The 21,736-nt window shown below is 41.7% G+C and overlaps 1 protein-coding gene across 11 annotated transcripts in view; it reads right to left on the bottom strand.

The window, feature by feature from the left end:
- The window catches only part of BCAS3 (BCAS3 microtubule associated cell migration factor), a 1,368,214-nt gene that overhangs the window by 795,005 nt on the left and 551,473 nt on the right, over positions 1-21,736 (bottom strand). For all 11 annotated transcript variants that reach the window (XM_033921865.1, XM_033921866.1, XM_033921867.1 and 8 more), the window contains one exon: positions 20,415-20,565. In XM_033921865.1, coding sequence (XP_033777756.1) covers positions 20,415-20,565 — 151 coding nt within the window. The remainder of the gene's footprint in view (positions 1-20,414; positions 20,566-21,736) is intronic.

Here is a 21,736-nt window from a genome sequence, read left to right on the forward strand (position 1 = left end):
TTGTGAACTATTCTAGGGACGCCTTGCAAGGTATTACTGATTAATTAGGCTCCACTTCTCAGATGGTTCTCAAAATCGTATGGCCCTAGCTAGGATTCTAGCTGAAAAATTCTCCTCAGTATTTTATGCTGTTGTACTTTTCTTTCTGACAATATAGGTCCTCCTATGGACATTCAGAAATTAGCAGACCTCTTTGCTGAGTTCAAATGTAACTCTGATTTATCTAATTTTTGGGATCAGCACTTTAGTTGAATGCATAATCTCTTATTATTTGCACTCTTGTCTTGACTGCTCATGTACTGTGTTATTCGTATTACAGCTCCTAAAAGACCCCTCCTTGAGAGACATACCTAGAGTATCACTCCCTTCCAGCTCATGCTGTGTATTTGTGACGTCATTTACATGACGTAAGAGGGGAATTGAACGGACACGTATCAGAACTTTAGTAAGTGTCCTTAGGCATATGTTGTTTAAAGATGCAAAGGTAGGCCCTGTTTATCTTTCCCTTCCTTGAAGAGAATACAAGGACAGGTAATGTTTAAACAGAGATAATGTGAAGTGAATTCAATTGTTTTGTTAAGCCGTATTTACAGACAGCTTTAGTTAAGAAGCTCTGCTGGTTAAGGCTTTTTCTGACCCTCAGTGGACTTCAATCTCTAGCTAGGAAAAATGCTGATGTGTTTAAAGTTTCATGTGACTTTCCATATATGGTTTGTATTTACGTCACATGCCATCACATGCTGACAAACCTGATTCGTATAAAAGATGTGAAACTCATAATAAAAGACGGACATATTTGAAAGATGGTTTCTGGTCTTTAAGATGTGTCCCCAGGTACCTGACTTACAAATGACAGAGACAGAGAAAGTATGGGGCAGGAATTGGGACCTGAATCCTTTTCAGATGTTTGTAAGAAAAGAGCGTAATTGAAGCAGTCTCTAAAATTCTGCCACCCCTGAGTTTGAAGACAAGTGGTCATTTGCAAGAGGCATAGCTTCATAAGGATCTTTGGAGAATATAATCTGGAAATGAAGGGATCCTACTGGGATGGGTGACCCAAATCAAAACAGTAAAAAGTAAAAATTATTTCTCATAACTGCAATTGGCCACCATCAGAACCAAGTTTCTATGTGAAGCACCAGCCTGGCTCTGCGGGACTGCGCCTCTTTCTACGACAGATAAACGCAAAGGGGTCTCACAGTATTCAAGCCACCAAAAAAGATGAACATCAAGAGGCTACTTGCAAGCAACATCAAGAGAAAAGTTGAGAAGTTTTTAAACTAGGAAGAAGGGGAAAGCTGACAGTCGACCGAGAGAGAGAGTTGATGGTTTGGAAACTGGTATTCACTAACTGCGGAGAGAAAACCAATAATCCTCTGTGATAATAACGTAACACGTGTTGACAATAATCACAGTTCCAATTATATGTAACTTATAATAAATAATTATGTGAAAAACTCAGACCCTGAACCCGTGAACTGGTGATAACACCAACTGAGGTTCAATGGGGGACCATCATCGTTTCCACTGTCCCCTATTACCATCCATACTAAAAATATAAATAAAGAAAGAAACTTATCTGGTTCGGATGGTAATATTCAAGGGCGCCCCTCCACCACTCTTCACAAAAAACCGTCGGATCGGAATGCTCTTCTGCAATATCAAAGCTTCCATCCTCGTCCTTTAAGAAACAGCATACCAATAGGTCAGTTTCTCCGACTCAGGAGAATCTGCTCGATTGAACAGGATTTTGATGTTGAGGCTTTCAAAATGTATAACAATTTTGTGGATAGGGGGTATCCTCATAAGGTCATCAGGAGGGCCTGGAAAAGAGCAAAAAATTGCCATAGACCTTGGGTCATGAAAATTAATTCTAAAAATAATAATAATTCAGAAGACACGGTATGCGTTATGCCATACTCTAGCAAGAGTAATGACATTAAACAAATCATTCTTAAATATTGGCCTTTTGTTCAATATCATGCGGTCTTCCAGGATAGACCTAAGTTTGCCTTCTCCAGGGCTCCGAATTTAGGGGAAAAACTGGCATAAAGGCAAGAGAGATATGACCTAGGGAATTTTCAACCCCACAAAGCGTGCGGTAGATGCCGCTTATGTCAATACATGTGGGAGACTCCTCACGTGGATATACCCGACGGACAAGGGAAGAAATTCAAATTACAATCAGGAACTAATTGTGACTCCGTAGGGGTAGTGTACTGTATTAAACGTCCATGTCAAAAATTGTAAATTGGTCAGACTACCCGTAAGATAAAAACTAGAATTTCTGAGCATTTGAGTGGTATTCGGAATCAGAGAATGTCTGCCCCCCTTTCAGCCCACTGGATTGAGGAATCGCATTCAACTGACGATCTTAAATACACTGTTCTGATCCAGATTAGACATCTCGAGGGTGATCTCTCGAGGTGTCTGATCCGGAGGGAACAGCGATTCATCTTTGAATGGCATTTGACTTAGCTGTGCCAGTCTGGGTGAGGTTCTATTTCCGGGTTGAGGTTCCGTTATTTCCGGCTAGATCAGGATAAATTAACCAGTCCAGGGGATCTTCCCATTACTTCAGTCAGCCCCGCTTTCTTTGCCTCTCTGATGTACTGTGCCACTAACAGGTATATGTATTTAGTTTTAAGATTAAGATTAAGATAACTAGGGATTAATTAGATGGGATATATATCCCTGGGACCCATATAACAGGATGTAGTATTTATATAGTATTTTTACATTGATTTACGATTTTTCTAATTGTTATTTTTGGATTATTAGTGTCCTTCCCTGAAGAAGACTTGAAACTCAAGTCGGGGAGACAAGGTCATTAGAATGAAATAAACAACTATCAATACAGAAATTGTTTTAATCAGCACGAGTCACTTTCAACACCACTGGGGTTCTACGCCAGCACATTACCATCCGAACCAGATAAGTTTCTTTCTTTATTTATATTTTTAGTATGGATGGTAATAGGGGACAGTGGAAACGATGATGGTCCCCCATTGAACCTCAGTTGGTGTTATCACCAGTTCACGGGTTCACGGTCTGAGTTTTTCACATAATTATTTATTATAAGTTACATATAATTGGAACTGTGATTATTGTCAACACGTGTTGGAAACTGGTATACCTGGAGGGTACCGTACAGGAAGATAAGAGGGGAAGACTCACCGGATCACAGGCAAGACAGATCGAAAGGGACACAAGAGGGAAGGAAATGCAAGTAAAAGGAACAGGCCGCAAACTCAAGTGTATGTACACAAACGCAAGGAGCCCTAGGAATAAGATGGGTGAATTAGAAGCTATGGCACAAAAAGATAAAGTTGGCATCATCGGCATCACGGAAACATGGTGGACTGAGGAAAACGTCTGGGACACTGTGCTACCAGGATACAAACTATACCGCAGAGACAGAGTGGCTCAAATAGGTGGGGACATTGCCATATACGTCAAAGAGGGAATTGAATCTACTGGAGAGAACATGCCACTATGAGTCAAAATTCCAGGAACAAATGGACTGGAAAAGATGATCGGCATCTACTACTGACCCCCACGGCAGTCCGAAGAAATTGATGGAGAAATCATGGGCGAGATTAAACGCAACTGCAAGGGAGGCAACACAGTTATCATGGGTGACTTCAACTATCCGGGGATAGACTGGAACCTAGGCACCTGGTTTCTGGATGCTGTAGGCGATTGCTTCCTGGAACAACTTGTCAAGGAAAATACAAGAGGAAATGCAATTCTGGACTTAATGCTAAATGGACTGCGAGGACTGGCACAAGGTGTAGAAGTAGAAGGGACGCTGGGAAACAGCGATCACAATATGATCCACTTCAACCTGGATGCAGGGGCGAAACATCGGTCCAGAACGACGGCCATAGCACTGAACTTCCATAAAGGAAATTGCGAGGGGATGAGACTCATGGTGGGGAAGAAGATTAAGAAGAGGATAAGCACTGTAAAAACGCTAGAGCAAGCTTGGTCCCTTTTTAAGGACACAGTCAAGGAGGCACAAAATCTATATATACCGTGTATCAACAAGGGATCCAAGAGGAAAAAGAGCAAAGAACCAGTGTGGCTCACTGTAGAGGTGAAAGAAGTGATCAGAGACAAGAAAACTTCATTTAAGGAATGGAAAAGGTCAAGAACGGACAAAAACTGGAATAAGCACAAACAACATCAACGCAGGTGGTAAAGGGGGCCAAAAGAGACTACGAGGAAAAAATAGCCAAGGAGGTGAAAAACTTCAAACAGTTCTTTCGATATATTAAGGGGAAATAACCCGTGAAGGAAGCGGTGGGGCAGTTGGTTGACCATGGACTAAAGGAGTGCTAAAGGAGGACAAAGCAATCACCGACAAACTGAACACATTTTTTGCGGTGGTATTTACCGAAGAGGATATACACAGCATACTGGAACCCATCAGTCTATATGCTGGAAACGAAGATGGGAAACTGACAGGGTTAACCTCTGTCTAGAAGAGGTATGCAGGCAGACTGATAGGCTTAAGAGCGATAAATCCCTGGGACCGGATGACATCCATTTGAGGGTCATCAAGGAACTGAAAGGGACTATAGCTGAACTGCTTCAACTAATAGCCAATCTGTTGATCAAATCGGGAAAGATTCTGGAAGACTGGAAGGTGGCGAATGTTACGCCGATCTTCAAAAAAGGTTTGAGGGGAGATCTGGGAAACTAAGACCGGTGAGTCTGACCTTGGTACCAGGAAAGATGGTAGAGGTGCTGATAAAGGACCGCATCATTGATCATCTTGACTGACACGGTCTTATGAGGACCAGCCAGCACGGCTTCAGCAAAGGCAGATCTTGTTTGACGAACTTGCTGCACTTCTTCGAGGGAGTAAACAGGCAGATACACAAGGGCGACCCAGTCGACATTGTATATCTGGATTTTGAGAAGGCGTTCGACAAGGTTCCACATGAACGACTACTTCGGAAAATTGCAAGCCATGGAACTGAGGGTGAAATACTCACATGGATTAAAAACTGGCTAGAGCACAGGAAACAAAGAGTGGGGGTAAATGGACAATACTTGGACTGAAAGAGTGTCACCAGTGGGGTGCCGCAGGGCTCGGTGCTTGGACCTGTGCTCTTCAACATCTTTATAAATGATTTGAACTTTGGTACGATGAGTGAGGTGATTAAATTTGCAGATGATATGAAGTTATTCAGAGTAATGAAGTCACAGAGGGATTGCAAAGATCTGCAACGTGACATAATCAAGCTTAAGAAATGGGCATCAACATGGCATATGAGGTTCAATGTGGATAAGTGTAAAGTGACGCATGTCGATAACAAAAATCTCATGCACAAATTCAGGAAGTCCGGGGCGGTACTTGGAGAGAAAAGAAAAGAGACTTGGGAGTTCTGATGGACAAGTCGATGAAGCCGTCCACACAATGCGCGGCGGCGGTGAAAAGGGCAAACAGAATGCTAGAAATGATAAAGAAGGGGATCATGAACAGATCGGAGGTTATCATGCCACTGTACCGGGCCATGGTGCGCCCTCACCTGGAGTACTGCATCCAGCACTGGTCACCGTACATGAAGAAGGACACGGTACTACTCGAAAGGGTCCAGAGAAGAGCAACTAAAATGGTTAAGGGGCTGGAGGAGTTGCCATACAGTGAGAGATTAGAGAAATTGGGCCTCTTCTCCCTTGAAAAGAGAAAACTGAGAGGGGACATGATTGAAACATTCAAGATACTGAACGGAATAGACTTGGTAGATAAAGACAGGTTGTTCACCCTCTCCAAGGTAGAGAGAACGAGAGGGCACTCTCTAAAGTTGAAAGTGGATAGATTCCATACAAACGTAAGGAAGTTCGTATTCACCCAGAGAGTGGTAGAAAACCGGAATGCTCTTCCGGAGTCTGTCATAGGGGAAAACAGCCTCCATGGATTCAAGACAAAGTTGGACAAGTTCCTGTTAAATTGGAACGTACACAGGTGAGGCTGGTCTCATTTAGAGCACTTGTCTTTGACCTAAGGGCCACCGCATGAGTGGACTGCTGGGCCTGATGGACCACTGGTATGATCCAGCAGTGGCAATTCTTATGTTCTTAAGCAAAAAAAATAAGAAAAAGATGCAGAACAAAAGACTTCTGCATGGATTGAATGCAGAAACTGAAACTGTGGGGAGCTCTAACGCTCTGAGGTAGGAAGCGCACATGCTCAAAAAAAATGTTTGGATTTCTGAAATTCCTGGATTGCAGGAAGGAGTTGAACACCTAGCATACTGAATCCGGAAGGGACGCAACAGAAAAAGTATTAACGCTACAGTGATAAAAGCTGCTTTGCTATTTAGAAAGATTTGGATTTGTAGATGGACTTTTGTCAGTTCTGTTTATTTCATTGGCAGGGTAATTCATGGACGATACGTTCATAAACTAGTACTAACCAAGTAGACTTGGGGAAACTCACTGCTTATGCCTGGACATAAACAGGGGGTTACCCTTATTATAGTGCTGTAAGTTTTTATTCTGAAGCTGGAGTCAGAATCGGTAAATTTCTACCAACTCTGATTCTACCCAAAATTGCTTCTGATTGGCTGGCCTGGAACTTACTCTCCGACGTCAGAATTGACGTCGGGAAGAAGGCTTCTGGGTGGCAAGAAGCAGAGGCTGAGGCGGACCCGGGTGGGGGTGGGGTGTTCAATCAGCACTGGATGGAGGAAGGCAGGCTTTAGCGCGGCAGTGAGGGAGGGAGGTAGGCAGGCAGGCTTAATGGGAGGGGGGGACAAAGGCTGGAAGGCAGTAAGGGGGACATAGGAAGGAGGCACTAGGGACACTAAGGACATGGGAAAGGGCACTAGAGAATGGGCGGAAAAGTGGCAGATGAAGTTTAATACAGACAAATGCAAAGTGATGCATCTGGGTACGAAAAACAAGGAACATGATTATAAAATGTTAGGTGTGACATTGGGCAAGAGCGAACAAGAAAGGGACCTGGGGGTATTGATAGACAGGACCCTGAAGCCATCGGCTTATAGATGGAGTGGGATAGAAGGTTGTTGTTTTTTTTATAAATTAATAAATTAAATGACTCTCATGCCCTTACAACTCAGTCATGGCTAAAGATAGAGATGTACCTAGTCGAGCTTTTAGCCTATGCACTACACCACATTTATTTCCTTTTTCATAGGCGATCATCATCTTCTTTCTGCACTTCCTACAGGTAACCAAGGTGAGGCAGCCACAGACCTAGGCCTAGTTCTCCTTGAAGAAACAGTACACCCAGCTAGCAGGAGAGACCTCCCACCACTCAGCAGCACAGCAAGAAACTATCAGATCTCTACCCTTATCCAACATTTTTGTTGTCCCCCCTCTCCTTCTGTGCCCATTTCTCTAGAGCAGGGGTGTCAAACTCAATCACTTTAAGAGACCAAAATCTAAAATCCAGGCTAAATCGTGGGCCAGACCCCGCCCAATTTCAGCCCCAGAGCCCACCTCAAAATAGTACTAATTGTAACACCATTTTTTCCATTCATTTTCCATATATACACACATATAATCTTATTAACAACACATAATGGTTAACCACAAAATTAAACTATACAAATCACACTGTATGCTTCTCAACATTCATTCCTACCAAAACACAGATAACCCCTATGCAAATAAGGAACCAAAAATTAAAAGTACTAATATATACAAACAAAACCCTAAGATTCAAGATTCTGCATGCCAAACAAATGTATTTCTTCCTGAACAGTGTAAAATATAGACAGCAGATGTAAATTCTCAAAATTGACACAATTCAATCACTAAATTCAAAATAAAATCATTCCCCCTACCTTTGTTGTCTGGTGATTTTGGTTTTCAAATCTTCTTTTCCCAATCTTTGGCTGCAGTTCCTTCTGTCTGTGTTCTTAACTGTGAATCCAGGGCACCTTATCCATTTGCTGTTTTTCTCTCCTTCACTTTCTGCCATACATCCATCTTTCAAAATAGAACAAAACACAAAAACACCCCTCTCATCAATACTGGGCAAGTTTCTCAAATAGTATCGTCATATAACATTTAAAAGCTTTTAAATATTTAAATGTGCTCATAAACTCTTCAGCAAGGTGCCACAGCAGCGGTACAATGTCGCTGGAAAGGTGCTTGAATTTTAATCATAACACATTGGATGGAGCAAGGATACTTGCTTCTATTGGAGTGGCAAATGTTATGGCTCTACAAAAGTTGTTTAACAGTAGACCACTTATCTGAAAAAGTCAGTTCACGGCTCCAACACAGTCTGTGTTTCGCTATGCTACATCAGGAAGCCAGGAGGATGAGCTTTTTATATTGATTTTATTTGCAGCTCATCCTTCCGGCTTCCTGATGTAGCGTAGCGAAACACAGACTGTGCTGGAGCCGTGAACTGACCTTTTCAGATAAGTGGTCTACTGTTAAACAACTTTTGTAGAGCCATAACATTTGCCACTCCAGTAGAAGCAAGTATCCTTGCTCCATCCAATGTGTTATGATTAAAATTCAAGCACCTTTCCAGCGACATTGTACCGCTGCTGTGGCGCCTTGCTGAAGAGCTTATGAGCACATTTAAATATTTAAAAGCCTTTAAATGTTATATGAAGATACTATTTGAGAAACTTGCCCAGTATTGATGAGAGGGGTGTTTTTGTGTTTTGTTCTATTTTGAAAGTATTGCCCCCTCAAGTGGACTGTAATTTAAAGTCTGTTAGGATATATCCATCTTTAGCATTAACTTTTAACATTCAACTGCCATTTTTCTGCTTTCTTCTCAAAATCTACTTTTCCATGTATTCCCTTCCCATCTATCCATGTGTACCATCTCCTCCCTCTTTCTTCTCTCCTATTCCCATCTATCCATAAGCAGCATTTTTTCTTATCTCTTCTCTGCCGCATCCATTGCTGTGCACCATATCCTCCCTCTCCCACGGTCAGACAACTCTGTCTTCCCCCTCATATGGTCTGGAATATTTCTCCTCTCCTTCCCATAGCCTGAAATCTCTCTCCCCTCTTATGGTCTGGCATCTCTCTCTCCTTCCCTCCCTCTTCCCGAGGTCTAACATCTCTCTCCTTCTCTCCTCTCCTCAGTCTGGTATCTCTCCTCCAATCTCTCTCCCCCTCCTTCCCTTCCATTCTATGGTCTGGCATATCTCTCTCCTTCCCATTTCAGTGGCCTCTCTCTTCCCCATGCATCTTTCTACCTCACTCCTCTCCCACCACCATGTCCAATAATTATCTCTCCCTCCCTCTCTCTGCCCAATAATTCCTTTTCTTCATCTCCTCATGTGCACCATCTCTCTTTCTCTCTCTCAGACACTCAATTTTCCCTTTCTATTCCCTTCTTCACCTCAGCATCTCTTTCCTTCACTCTCCCTTCCATTCTATGGCTTTCTCCTTCCATTCTATGGCTCTTCCTTCCCTTCATTCCATGTCCCAAGTTCATGTCCCCTTCCTTCCTCCCTCCCTTGTCCGAAGCTTGTGCTCCCTCTTTCTTGAATCTCAACACACCCCTCTCCCTCCCTCCATTCTGTGCCTCAGCTAGATGTCTCCCTTCGGTGGGTGTCTTACGTTTTCATTGCCGGCCCCAGGTGTTTTATGTTCTTGATGGCTCCCTCCTCCTCACTGCCGCAGTGTGTACAAAGCCGTGGGTGGCTCCTATGCGCATCCTGCGCCTGAACTAGAAGCCTTCTCTCTGACGTCGCAACATCAGAGGAAAAGCTTCCAGATGAGGCATAGGACGCGTGAGGAGCCGCTGCCTGTGGCATTGTGGACACTGCGGAAATGAGTAGGAGGGAGCCGGCCAGAACATAAAACACCTGGGGGCGGCAATGAAAATGCCACATCACACCTTGGGCCACTTAAAATGGCCAGGTGGGCCGGATTTGGCCCACGGGTCTTGTGTTTGACACCTGTGCTCTAGAGCTACCTCCCCTTTTATCCAGGAAGAGAAGCAAGGTGTCCCCGTCCTCTCTCCAGACAGTTGTCCTCTGCTGCGCAAGATACCGCCACTGCACTATTCCCTACTCAGGGTCAGGGAGAAGTTGCAGCACTAATAAGGCTAACAAACATCAGAGGAAGACCATTTTGTACAGATACAATTCCAGAAGCATTTGAAGAAGAAAGCCCACAAGTCTGCATGTTAAGGACATAGGCTTGTCATGTATTATTTTAAGAAAAAGTAGTAGTAGCGAGGCACTACAAAGCCAGTATGAACTTCCATCCTGATGCTTCGGTCACTACTGTTGCTTTTTAGTTCCTAAACCTCTTTAAAAGACATCTCTAAACAAGAAAGCAGACAGATTCCAAAAGCTTGATCACGAAGAATACCTATTTTTCTGCACATATCTTATACTCGTATTTGGAGCAGACATGTGGGTCTGGTATCCTGGGTTTTGGCCAGGTACTAGGGACCTGGATTGGCAACCGTGAGAATGGGCTACTGGGCTTGATGGACCATTGGTCTGACCCAGTAAGGCTATTCTTATGTTCTTAATATTCAGTGTAAGACAACTGGCTTCTATCCAATTGGCTCTCGCTAAATGGGTGATCCTCCAGTTTTCAGTCGCACAGAACTGGATAGTGCTGCTGAAAATCTGGAGAGACTGCTACAGCATTATCCAGTTAGTGCCAGGGGGCAAAGTCATGGAAAAGCCAGGAGTTACCCAGGTGCTGCCAATATTCTTTAGTGGTATTCAGATATCTACCCTGTTAACACAGAAGAGCAAAAGGGCTGTCCTCAGTTAGTTGGCTGACTAGCCCAGTTCTGTTGTTGACTATCTGCAGTACCTGAGTATGGCAAGCTGCCAACTGCCAGGATATTCAGTGCCAGTTCCTAGATAGAGGTTACCATTGAATATCCCTGCACAATTCAGCCTCTGGTGGCTGGTGTATAAAATAAATGCTGACACCAGCTGAAGATTACCAAGAAAACTGATTTTAGAGAACATCAAAATTCTGTTGCTATTTGCCTTTGACAGATGTTCTAAAATATGTATAAAACCACACAAGCAAAATTACCATAGATGATATATTTTATTAAGACTGTAAACCTACAAAAATTTTTAAAAAGCCCATTGTAAGAAAATGTTGCTATATCACTACCGAATGATCCACCTACTCCTACCCACATAACTATCCTCAGCTCTTCAATAATTCAGTTTAAGTGGTGGTTGGGGATAGTTAAAAGTGGTTGTTAATGAGTCATTGGATTCGGTTAGTAGATTAGTGACTGGGAAATCATTTCCAAATTGGTGGTGAAGGATTTGGGTGAATGGGGTGGGGGGTAGTTAGTTAGTGAGGGGAGTTAATAAAATGGATGATGCTGGTTAGGTGGATGGGGGAATGGGTGAGGGCAGCTGGTTGTGAAATAGCCATTAAGGATGGGTGGAAGTTGGTAGGTGGATAGGAGTTCGTGAGTGAATAGGGGTAAAACCCAGATATCTCAATCCATCCTCCTTTTTCTGGAGTCATATGGTAACCCTAAATAGGTGAGCACCAGTACAGATTTCCTATGGCTCCAGAGTTCCTGAGCTAAGTATGTGTAGTCTGGCTTTTTAGATTAGAAATTGAACTCATTCATAAGAGGTTGAAGTTGTTCAGAGATTTCTGGGCCTAGTGTTAGCCTATAGTATTGTGCTAGCATAGTCCCTGAACCTAGGCGCAATGGTTCACCACAGACCTGGGCCACCCAAGTACAATTTAACACAACAAAAAAGTACACTAAAAGATAAGTTTAAAAGAGTTCTAGGCTTAGTACCTTTTATTACACTGGCCTAAAAATTTGGCAAACATCATTCACCTATTATTTCTATGTCTTAAAAAAGAAATAAGAAGGGTGAAATAAGGTCTCCAAAGTTGAGATCTTGTGGTTCAAATTTCTCTTATTCAAATATTCTTTTCTATAATAAATAGAAAAACACAGTTCTTCAATGCATAGGTTCTGAATGAACATAATGCCTGTCTGTGTTTCAAAAACAAAATTTTGGTCTTTCTTTTACAATATATGCATATACAGATTACCGCTCTTTACATTTCTAACCCTTTGGCCATGTCTGGAAACATTTGCGGGCTTAAATGATGTCAATAAGCTTGATGTGGTCTAACTCCATGACCAACATAAGTAATTCCTACATAAATCCAGCCATATTGCCTACTATGAAAAACATGTTCAGTCTCTGAATAGCAGACTATTATGTATTTCTCACAAGCAGCCAAACAACAAAAAGCTGGTCAAAATGCTATGCAACAGACAGATGCTGGGAGGTACATAAGCATGATCTTTGCTGTTCCTTGCAGTTGAACTCATTTCGGTGTGCTATTTCAACCAGTGAAAACTGAGGCAGTAAATTTCAATTTATTTATTCCATTTTCTATACCATTCTCCCAGGGGAGTTCAGAATGGTTTACATGAATTTATTCAGGTACTCATGCATTTTTCCCTATCTGTCCCGGTGGGCTCACGATCTATCTAATGTACCTGGAGCAATGGGGGGATTAAGTGACTTGCCCAAGGTCACAAGGAACAGTGTGGGTTTGAACCCAGAACCTCAGGGTGCTGAGGCTGTAGCTTTAACCACTGCATGTTTTGGCCCAGCATCACCACAGCCTAGAGCTGGGAATAAAAAAATGGCTGTAAGATATGCCTGCATTTCAAGGATAGACTCTAAATAAAGGCAAAAGTAATTTAGAACTAAATTTTATTAGCTAGTCTCATTGCTCAGGTTGCACGGTTTTGCGCATTGTTGTGGAAACCTGTCAGGGATGATGAGAGCTAGGCATGATATCGAGGCGGAAAAAATTAGGCCCTAGGAAAGAGGACAACTTTTTCTAGAGTGTTTGTTCCTGCTGTCCAACTAGCAATACTGAGCTTACACCCAAGCATGCCATATGAAAGGGGAAGAGAAGAAGCCAAAGATTTAGGGTCGTAGTTAATGCTCTCTCTAAGGATTGGTCTGGTGTGTGGAAATTTTTTCTCATGTGTGAAACAGTTCTTAAAAATATTTTTGTGTGTGAGCAGCAAGTTCTACAAACCAAAAATTTTCTACATTTGCAAGCATTTTTGTGAGTTTGTTTATTCATTTATATCCCACTCTTATCCAGGGCAGGTTACAAACTTACATACAAAACTATAACATTATATCAGAAATACATACACCATCAACAAAAACTACTCCCACAAGACAAAGCAAGAAATGCAATCAATAAAATGCATAGGCGACCAGCACCTTATTATCATCTTCTCCTTTTCATTAATAACATAGTCTCATACCCTATATTTTGTCTGTCAAAAAAGATGCCGTTTCAACAATTTTTTAAAGTTCTGTATATTCTGCTGCCGTTGAATATACTCAGGGAGATTATTCCATTCCCTAGGCCCTTTACAATGGAATATACTATCCCTAGAGCAGGGGTCTCGAAGTCCCTCCTTGAGGGCCGCAATCCAGTCGGGTTTTCAAGATTTCCCCAATGAACATGCATGAGATCTATGTGCATGCACTGCTTTCAATGCATATTCATTGGGGAAATCCTGAAAACCCGACTGGATTGCGGCCCTCAAGGAGGGACTTTGAGATCCCTGCCCTGGAGTGACCATGTACAAGCTGTGAGCAACACTCCTAGAATGTATGAGCAATTCATTCATTCATTTTTCTATACTGTTCTCCCAGAGGAGCTCGGAACATGGATTTATTCAGGTATTCAAGCATTTTTCCCTGTCTCTCCTCGCGTGCTCCGCTTAAAGTGAACATAGGTCATAGTTATCCATATTTATTTATTTTTATTTATTCTATACCGTTCTCCCGAGGGAGCTCAGAACGGTTTACATTAATTTACACAGGTGCTCAAGCATTTTTCCCTGGGCCACTATTAAAATGTGTTAGTTTACCCTAATTTGTGCTATTTTAGCACAGATTTCATTTTATGCAATGAGACTTAGGGCTCCTTTTACTAAGGTGTGCTAGCGTTTTTAGCGCACGCACGAAATAATCGCACGCTAAACCACACGGTACGCTTCTAGAATAATACCAGCTCAATGCTGGCGTTAAGGTCTAGCACGTGCTATTCCGCATATTAAGGCCCTAACACACCTTAGTAGCCCACATTGAAAACTATGCCGCTAAAGTTATAAAAGGGATAAGACGATAAAGAAATATATATTACACAGTATTTATGGAGTAGTAATAAAGTTTTATTATTACTCCTTGGAAACACAGAAATCGTATTCAAGTATACATTGTATATTATACATCAAGAATGAGACCCCCCAGCCCACCAGGGCTGTCTTTTGGGGTCTTGTTAGTGGAGTGTTGGAAGGGGGGATCTTCATTTAGGGTGGGGGGTGTCAGGGGGAGTGTGGAGGATTGCCGGGGGGGGGGGGTGTTCAATGGCTCGGATGCACAACCGGGTTGCTGAGGCAGGAGGGAGTGGGAATCCCTCTTTTCTCTCTATGTGCATCGCTGTTGCGGGGTTGACTGTCATCATCGGGGGTATGCAGATGGTATCATGGACCAGTGGTTGTCATTGGGGAGATGCGGCAGCTGTGGTCGGGGGACATGATGACTATGCACATCATCCATGCCCATTATAAAAAAAAAAAAAAAAGATTTCCTGCCCCGAACAGCTGAGGCTTCCCCTGCCAGCTCTGTGCATGTGGGAAAGTCACTTTTTCAGTGACTGATGGGGTGAGATGATAGCTGACTTCCGCAAAACTAATTTGCATGGAAAGGCCATTGTACATCTGTTGCCATTTTAAAATCGCTCAATGAATCAGCCAATGGCAACCCGCTCGGCTAGAACAACAATTTTTAGTTGCATCTATCCCCTAATCACATCAGAAAAAATTTGAATCAATGCACGAACGAGATTTTGTACTGTTGAGGAGATTAGGTGGGATGGAGTTTGAGTTTGCAGGGATTGGGTGGGGGTGAACACAAACTTTGTCCTCAAGTCATTCATTCTCTAGCATACAGTACCATAATTATAAAAAAGAACTGCATTATTTTAACAGAAACCAAAAGTCATGGTGATAAGTTTCCAGCATTTCGTTCACCATCTGATTTAAAATCAAGGTTCATTTCAATTCACCTCTGTTCCAAATGCAAGAATAATACAAGACATATGATTGAAGCATGAGGCAATTTAAACTGAGCTCTGCCATTAGCCCAATAGATAAAAGAAACATCAGTATTGCAGTTGGAATAATGAACAAGACCTCATTTGCATGTATGCTGCTTTTATTATCAAAGTTTTGTCACTTTTTTTTTTTTTTTTACTTATCACAAATTAAATGTCACTAAGGGGGTACGTTATCAGCACTGGGCTACTGTTATTTTACTGCTAACCCTTAGTGTTAGAGGAAGGGCTGGATATGAAAGAGCGAGGGGCGGGAGCGGCGGCAGGGAACTGCAGAGTCTAAGCATGGCGCTCTACAAGGCTGCCAATTCAAAAAGGGAGCAATTTAGAAGATACAGTACTTGGAAAGTGTAAATGTCCTAGTGGTGGATAGGTCGTACTACAACTTAGATGCAATTGTTACAATATTTGGGTCTACACTTATCCAGCCACTTAGGGCAGTGTATCACAAACTGTGTGCCCCAACAGATTCCAGGTGTGCCCCGATGAGATGATGGTAAGGAAGAGAGGCGCCAACCCCAGCTGACTGCATCTAGGATGTGCCTCTCGCGGTGAGAGACACGTCCCGTTGGCAGTCAGCCGGGGCTGACAACTCTCCTCCTTGCCCCGTACCTCCCCACCTCCTGGATCCCCCACCAAAGAGACAGCTCCAGAGTTGCAGCCGGAGGGCTCCGCACATGCGCTGACGTCAACATGATGACGTCATCGCGTCCACATCCCGCACACTTCTAGGTGCCTTCCGGCTGGGGTACTGAGTTTAGCATGCTGCCAGCCGGAAAAGTTTGAGGGACACTGACCTAGGGTATTCACAAAAGGAATAAGGAAGTAAGGAGAAAGTTTTCTAGAGTTTGTATGCTGGTAAAACAAGCAAATACTTAAAACCTGTACCCTTTTAACAGCATTAGTGTTAAAGTTTCAATTTTTAAGCACAGTACATAAACCAAACATTGATTAAAAGTAAGTCTTTATTTAGTGCACATTAATTCTTTTTAAAATAGATTAAAAAGATTAAAATATTAAAACAATTAAAACTAGCAGATTAAAAAAAATTAAAAACTATTAAAACCAGCAGATGTTGTTAGGCTAAAAGGTACAGCCGTACACTAAAAAAAAAATCTCTTAAAGTGCTTCAAACATGAATAACACAATATCAAATAAAGTGCTTTTCAATTAATACAACTCTCTTTTCTTAACAGTTGAACAGAATTATAATTGAAAATGATCTGGAATATCTCTTTTGGAACAGAACCTTCAAACCACAGCTTCAATTATGTTCTTCATTTACTTATGTTGTGTTTTCGTTTCTAGGTGTCTCTTCAGTGACCCAAGATGTCAAACCCCTCTTTACCCAACTAAGTACTGTACAGTATTACCCTGAGTTACTCCTCCCCGGTTTTAACCAAGTCCCTTAACAGTGGTTTTCTCTTTGAGGTGTGCTTTGTGGTGACGAGAGAGCACTTATCAGGGCTTTGGGCTTTCTTCATGGAGGGGCCCTTGTTGCTCTGATGATGTATTGCCTCAGCCACTGATCTCAGAAGTTTGGCTCCCTGTTTTTAAATAACCAATAGGGAAGGAAAACTCTACCTCCCTTTTAAAATATGGATGCAGTTCCTGGGAATTTGGCACTGTAGGCCAAATTATTATTCCCTGCAGCGACCTCCTATTCTGTTACGGCTTTACCTGTTCTTTAGGAGCCTTGGCGAAGCTGTGGTCTCAGCCCATTCAAACCATACAGCATCCACAGAAGCTTCACTTCCTGCTTCAGACAAGCATTTCTTCCATAATTTAAACACTGCTGCCTTTCACCCTGCCATATAGCCAGACTATTTCTTTTATAGCCAGTCACTTCCAAATTAAACTCTTCTCCTATGTGCCAATGCAGACTTAAACCCAGCAGTGGCTCAACTCTATAAGGCTGAATCCAATTTAAGTATAAGGAATTGCTTAATGCTCCTCACACTTCACTATCAAAGCCAATATTTAAACTCAAATACTTCACTTCATTCGCTCAACCCTACTAAAGAACCTTTTTCCTTAATTTTACTCCTTTTAAAACTTTTTCACTACTCTCATGAAACAGAGCCACACACAGCTTCCCACCAGATCCTGGGCTCCTCCGACAACTATAACAACAGCTGTTGTTAAGGCAAAGGGGACTCGGCTTGGCCACCTGACCCTTCTAGCTCATTCAGCCACCAGCATACAGAATACTTAATTTTTTTCCTAAGAACATAAGAAGTTGCCTCCACTGAGTCAGACCAGAGGTCCATCTCGCTCAGCGGTCCGCTCCCGTGGTGGCCCACCAGGTCCGTGACCTGTGAAGTGGTTTTTGTCCACTTTTATAACCTACCTCCAGTTCTATCTGTACCCCTCAATCCCCCTATCCTCTAGGAACCTATCCAAACCTTCCTTGAACCCCTGTAAAGTGCTCTGGCCTATCACCTCCTCCGGAAGCGCGTTCCATGTGTCCACCACCCTTTGGGTAAAAAAGAACTTCCTAGCATTTGTTCTAAACCTGTCCCCTTTCAATTTCTCCGAGTGACCCCTAATGGTTGTGGGTCCCCACAGTTTGAAGAATCTGTCCTTATTCACTTTCTCTATGCCCTAAGTCTCCTCTTTTCCAGGGAGAACAGCCCCAGCATTTTTAACCTGTCAGCGTATGCAAAATTTTCCATACCTCTTATCAGTTTAGTCGCTCTTCTCTGGACTCCCTCGAGTACTGCCATGTCCTTCTTGAAGTACGGCGACCAGTACTGGACACAGTACTCCAGGTGCGGGCGCACCATTGCGCGATACAGCGGCATGATGACTTCCTTCGTCCTGGTTGTGATACCCTTTTTGATGATGCCCAGCATTCTGTTTGCTTTCTTTGAGGCTGTCGCACACTGCGCCGATGGTTTCAATGTTGTGTCCACCATCACCCCCAGGTCTCTTTCAAGGTTGCTCACCCCTAGCAATATTCCCCCCATTTTGTAGCTGAACATCGGGTTCTTTTTCCCTACATGCATGACCTTGCATTTCTCTACGTTAAAACTCATTTGCCACTTTTTTGCCCATTCTTCCAGTCTCATTAGGTCCTTTTGCAGGTCTTCACAGTCTTCCGTGCTTCTAACCCTGCTGCAGAGTTTGGTGTCATCAGCAAATTTGATAACCTCACATTTCGTCCCCGTCTCCAGGTCGTCAATAAATATATTGAAAAGGAGAGGTACCAGCACCGACCCCTGTGGAACTCCGCTCGTGACCCATTGCCAGTCTGAGTATTGGCCCTTTACTCCAACCCTCTGTTTCCTGCCTGCCAACCAGTGTTTGATCCATCAGTAGATATCCCCTTGCACCCCGTGGTTCCACAGCTTTTTAAGTAGCCGTTCGTGAGGTACCTTGTCGAAGGCTTTTTGGAAATCAAGGTAGATGATGTCTATGGATTCCCCCTTATCCATCTGGCTGTTTATTCCCTCAAAGAAGTACAGCAAGTTCGTGAGGCACGATCTTCCCTTGCAGAAGCCATGCTGGCTCGCCTTCAGTTGTCCATTGTTTTCTATGTGTTCGCAGATTGTGTCCTTAACCAGTGCTTCCATCATCTTTCCCGGAACCGAGGTCAAGCTCACAGGCCTGTAGTTTCCTGGGTCACCCCTTGATCCCTTCTTAAAGATGGGTGTGACATTTGCTATTTTCCAGTCCTCTGGGATCTCCCCAGTTTTTAAGGAGAGGTTACATATTTGGCAAAGTGTTTCTGCTATTTCGTTTCTCAGTTCTTTTAGTACCCTTGGGTGGATGCCGTCCGGGCCCGGTGATTTGTCGCTCTTCATTCTGTCTATCTGTTTGAGGACATCCTCTTTGCTTACCTCTAGTTGTACCAGCCTTTCATCATGGTCTCCGGTTATAATTTCCTCATGGAACTTTGAGAAATTCTCCATTTTGAAATCTGTTTTTTCCATTAACTTTATGGGAAAAACAAATTTAAAAATAAAATACAGTAAAGGATACACAGAATTTTAACAAGAATATCTCAGAAACCTTTTACAGTTCAGCGCAAATCAAACCATCTATTTTAAATATTGTTATTTAAAGATGTTCCATGATTTTTTCCAAACATTCACCTGAAAATACACTGAAGCTTTGTGAAATTTTCAAAACAGTTTTAAATTATTTTCCCTTCATGGCCACAACTTTTGGAATTTAAAAATTAGCATTTTTAAAATTTATACAGCCTCCACATTTAAATAGCAGAAATATTTTTAAGGGTATTTAACACTTTGGTCCACCTTTGAGGATCTCCAGACCCTCCAACCATGAAAAATAATTTTTTAAAACAAGTGCCTAGAACCTGAGCCAGAAGCCACCAAAAATGACTTAATTAAAATTAAATAAATTAAATCCAAGATCAGGAAGTCTCTTATCTGGATCATCCAGTGTAGCCCCACCAGCAAAACACCTCTGGGTTGACCTCCAGTGGTGCCGGGGTCTAAACATATTGGCCTAGCTGACTTCCTCAGGTCACCTCAAAAATCAAGGCCCTGACTTTATCTGAGGCCTACTGCGGGCTCCAAAGCTGTTTTCAGCATGTGAAGAAGTTTGCAGATGTTCAACACGCACTCAGCCCCAAAGTAGGCCTGAAGACAGCCGTTTTCTTGCTGGCCTGGTTTCCTTTAGCTCTGGATTTTTCCCACATCGGCCCCGATCCTGAACCAGCACCAGGGAAGTCCAGATCCCAGACAGACTTCCTAACTGGGTAAACTGTTTTTTTAAACTTTTCAGTCCTTTACATTAGTAACTAAGGGGTCCTTTTACTAAGGCGCTCTAACCGATTTAGCGCACACTAAATGCTAGCGCGTCCATAGAGAGGGTAAGTCTCATTGCACAAAGCAGAACCTGTGCTTAAAATAGCATGAGTTAGTAGTAAAATAACACTTCTTAACAGTAGCCCACATTGATAACTATGCCCCAAAATCTTTTAATCAGAAATTACTCAAGACACAGCTATTTGTAGATGCTTTCTTCTAGTTAATAATTGCCTTTATTCGCAAAGCTGATGAACTGTTCACAATAATTTTTATTATGGTTTTAGTTTGTAATAATGTTTTAACATGTTATTTTAGGATTTATTGTATGACATGATGATTCTGTTTTAAATTATGTATATAGCTTTGTGAACCGTTTAGTTATAAACGGTATAGAAATTTTTAAAACAAATAAATAATTATATATCTCTACATCAATATTTTCAAACAGCAATAAAGACAATGACTAAAAAGGAGATATTTGATGGCAAAAACACTTACCCTGTTCGTTTTGTGATGGTTCCCAGAGTCATTGGCTGTTTGATTTGAGCAAGAGGTAACACTATAGTCAAGATTGGAAGAGGCGAGAGACGTGGATTCCCGGGATTATTGTTTATTATATTATTATAATTGTCTTGGCTGTTTAGTTTACCTTCAGGAGAAAATAGAAGTATTGGATTATTAAATAACTTTATCATTTTATTCTCCTTTTATCATCTTCTTTCACTAATGCAGTTAACAAATGACAATTCATTCATATACTTTACCCCCCATAAAAAAAACAAAAAACAAACAAACCACAAAACAGGCAATTGTAAGTCTATTTCAATGCGAGGAAACAAAATTTCAAAATTGTTACCTAATAGAACTAGACAGTTCGTTATAAGATGAATAGACTTATATTTAGTATGTTTCAATTTGTCATTTCCAAGTTCATTGGATGTTTTTATGCTTACATTTTGCTGTTATTAAAATTTAAAAAAGCTTAGCTTTATATTTTTTATTGATTTTTCACAACTGATAGCAAATAAGAAACAGTAACTTCTTTTTTCAGGCAAAATAGCTACAGAATTGAGGAGAAGAGGATCTGTTCATTCCTTCCCTCCAGAAGGTGTCAAAACATTATCATTGTCTAGGGGCCAAAATTTAATTCTTCTTGAACTAAATGAAAAACTTCCAATGCAAATTAAGACATTATGCAAGCAGTAATTAAGGCAAAAATGTAGTGAAAATAGATGTCTAGGATAATTCACCTTTAATTGAAAGAATTCTCTATTTCCATGCTTTTTTTTTTTTTTTAAATAAAAATTATTTATATTCAATTGACTTGTCATACCAATATTTATATATATATATATATATATATATATATATATATATATATATATATATATATATAAACTGAAATGGAAGGAATGATAGAGCCAGTCTCTTTTTAAGAGACTCAAAATGCTTTAAATAGGCAAGCAATAGTGAATTAAAAGGTTTAGATCATTAACTTGTTTTTCTCTGTTTCAATAATACTGTGAAATGCTGGCTTTGTCCTATATCAAAGAGAAGCCATATTGGGAATTAGGTCCGTAAATAACAGATACATTCTTCACAGATGAAACACAAATCCCAGGGCAAATCCATACAATCCTGACTGAAGAGGGTTCTTAAAATTTCAAAACAGCTACACCCCCAGTTCAGTCACCTTTTTAGTGGGAAGAATAACAGCGTAGAAAAGGGTTTCTCACAGGAAGCAGGCTGAAAAGCCATAATGGCACTTCAAAAAGAAGGGAAATAGGAAAAAGGAAGGCAAAAGCATCTTAATGAAGTTT

The sequence above is a fragment of the Geotrypetes seraphini genome, chromosome 15, assembly GCF_902459505.1.
Source record: "Geotrypetes seraphini chromosome 15, aGeoSer1.1, whole genome shotgun sequence".
In the NCBI taxonomy this organism is placed as follows: domain Eukaryota; kingdom Metazoa; phylum Chordata; class Amphibia; order Gymnophiona; family Dermophiidae; genus Geotrypetes; species Geotrypetes seraphini.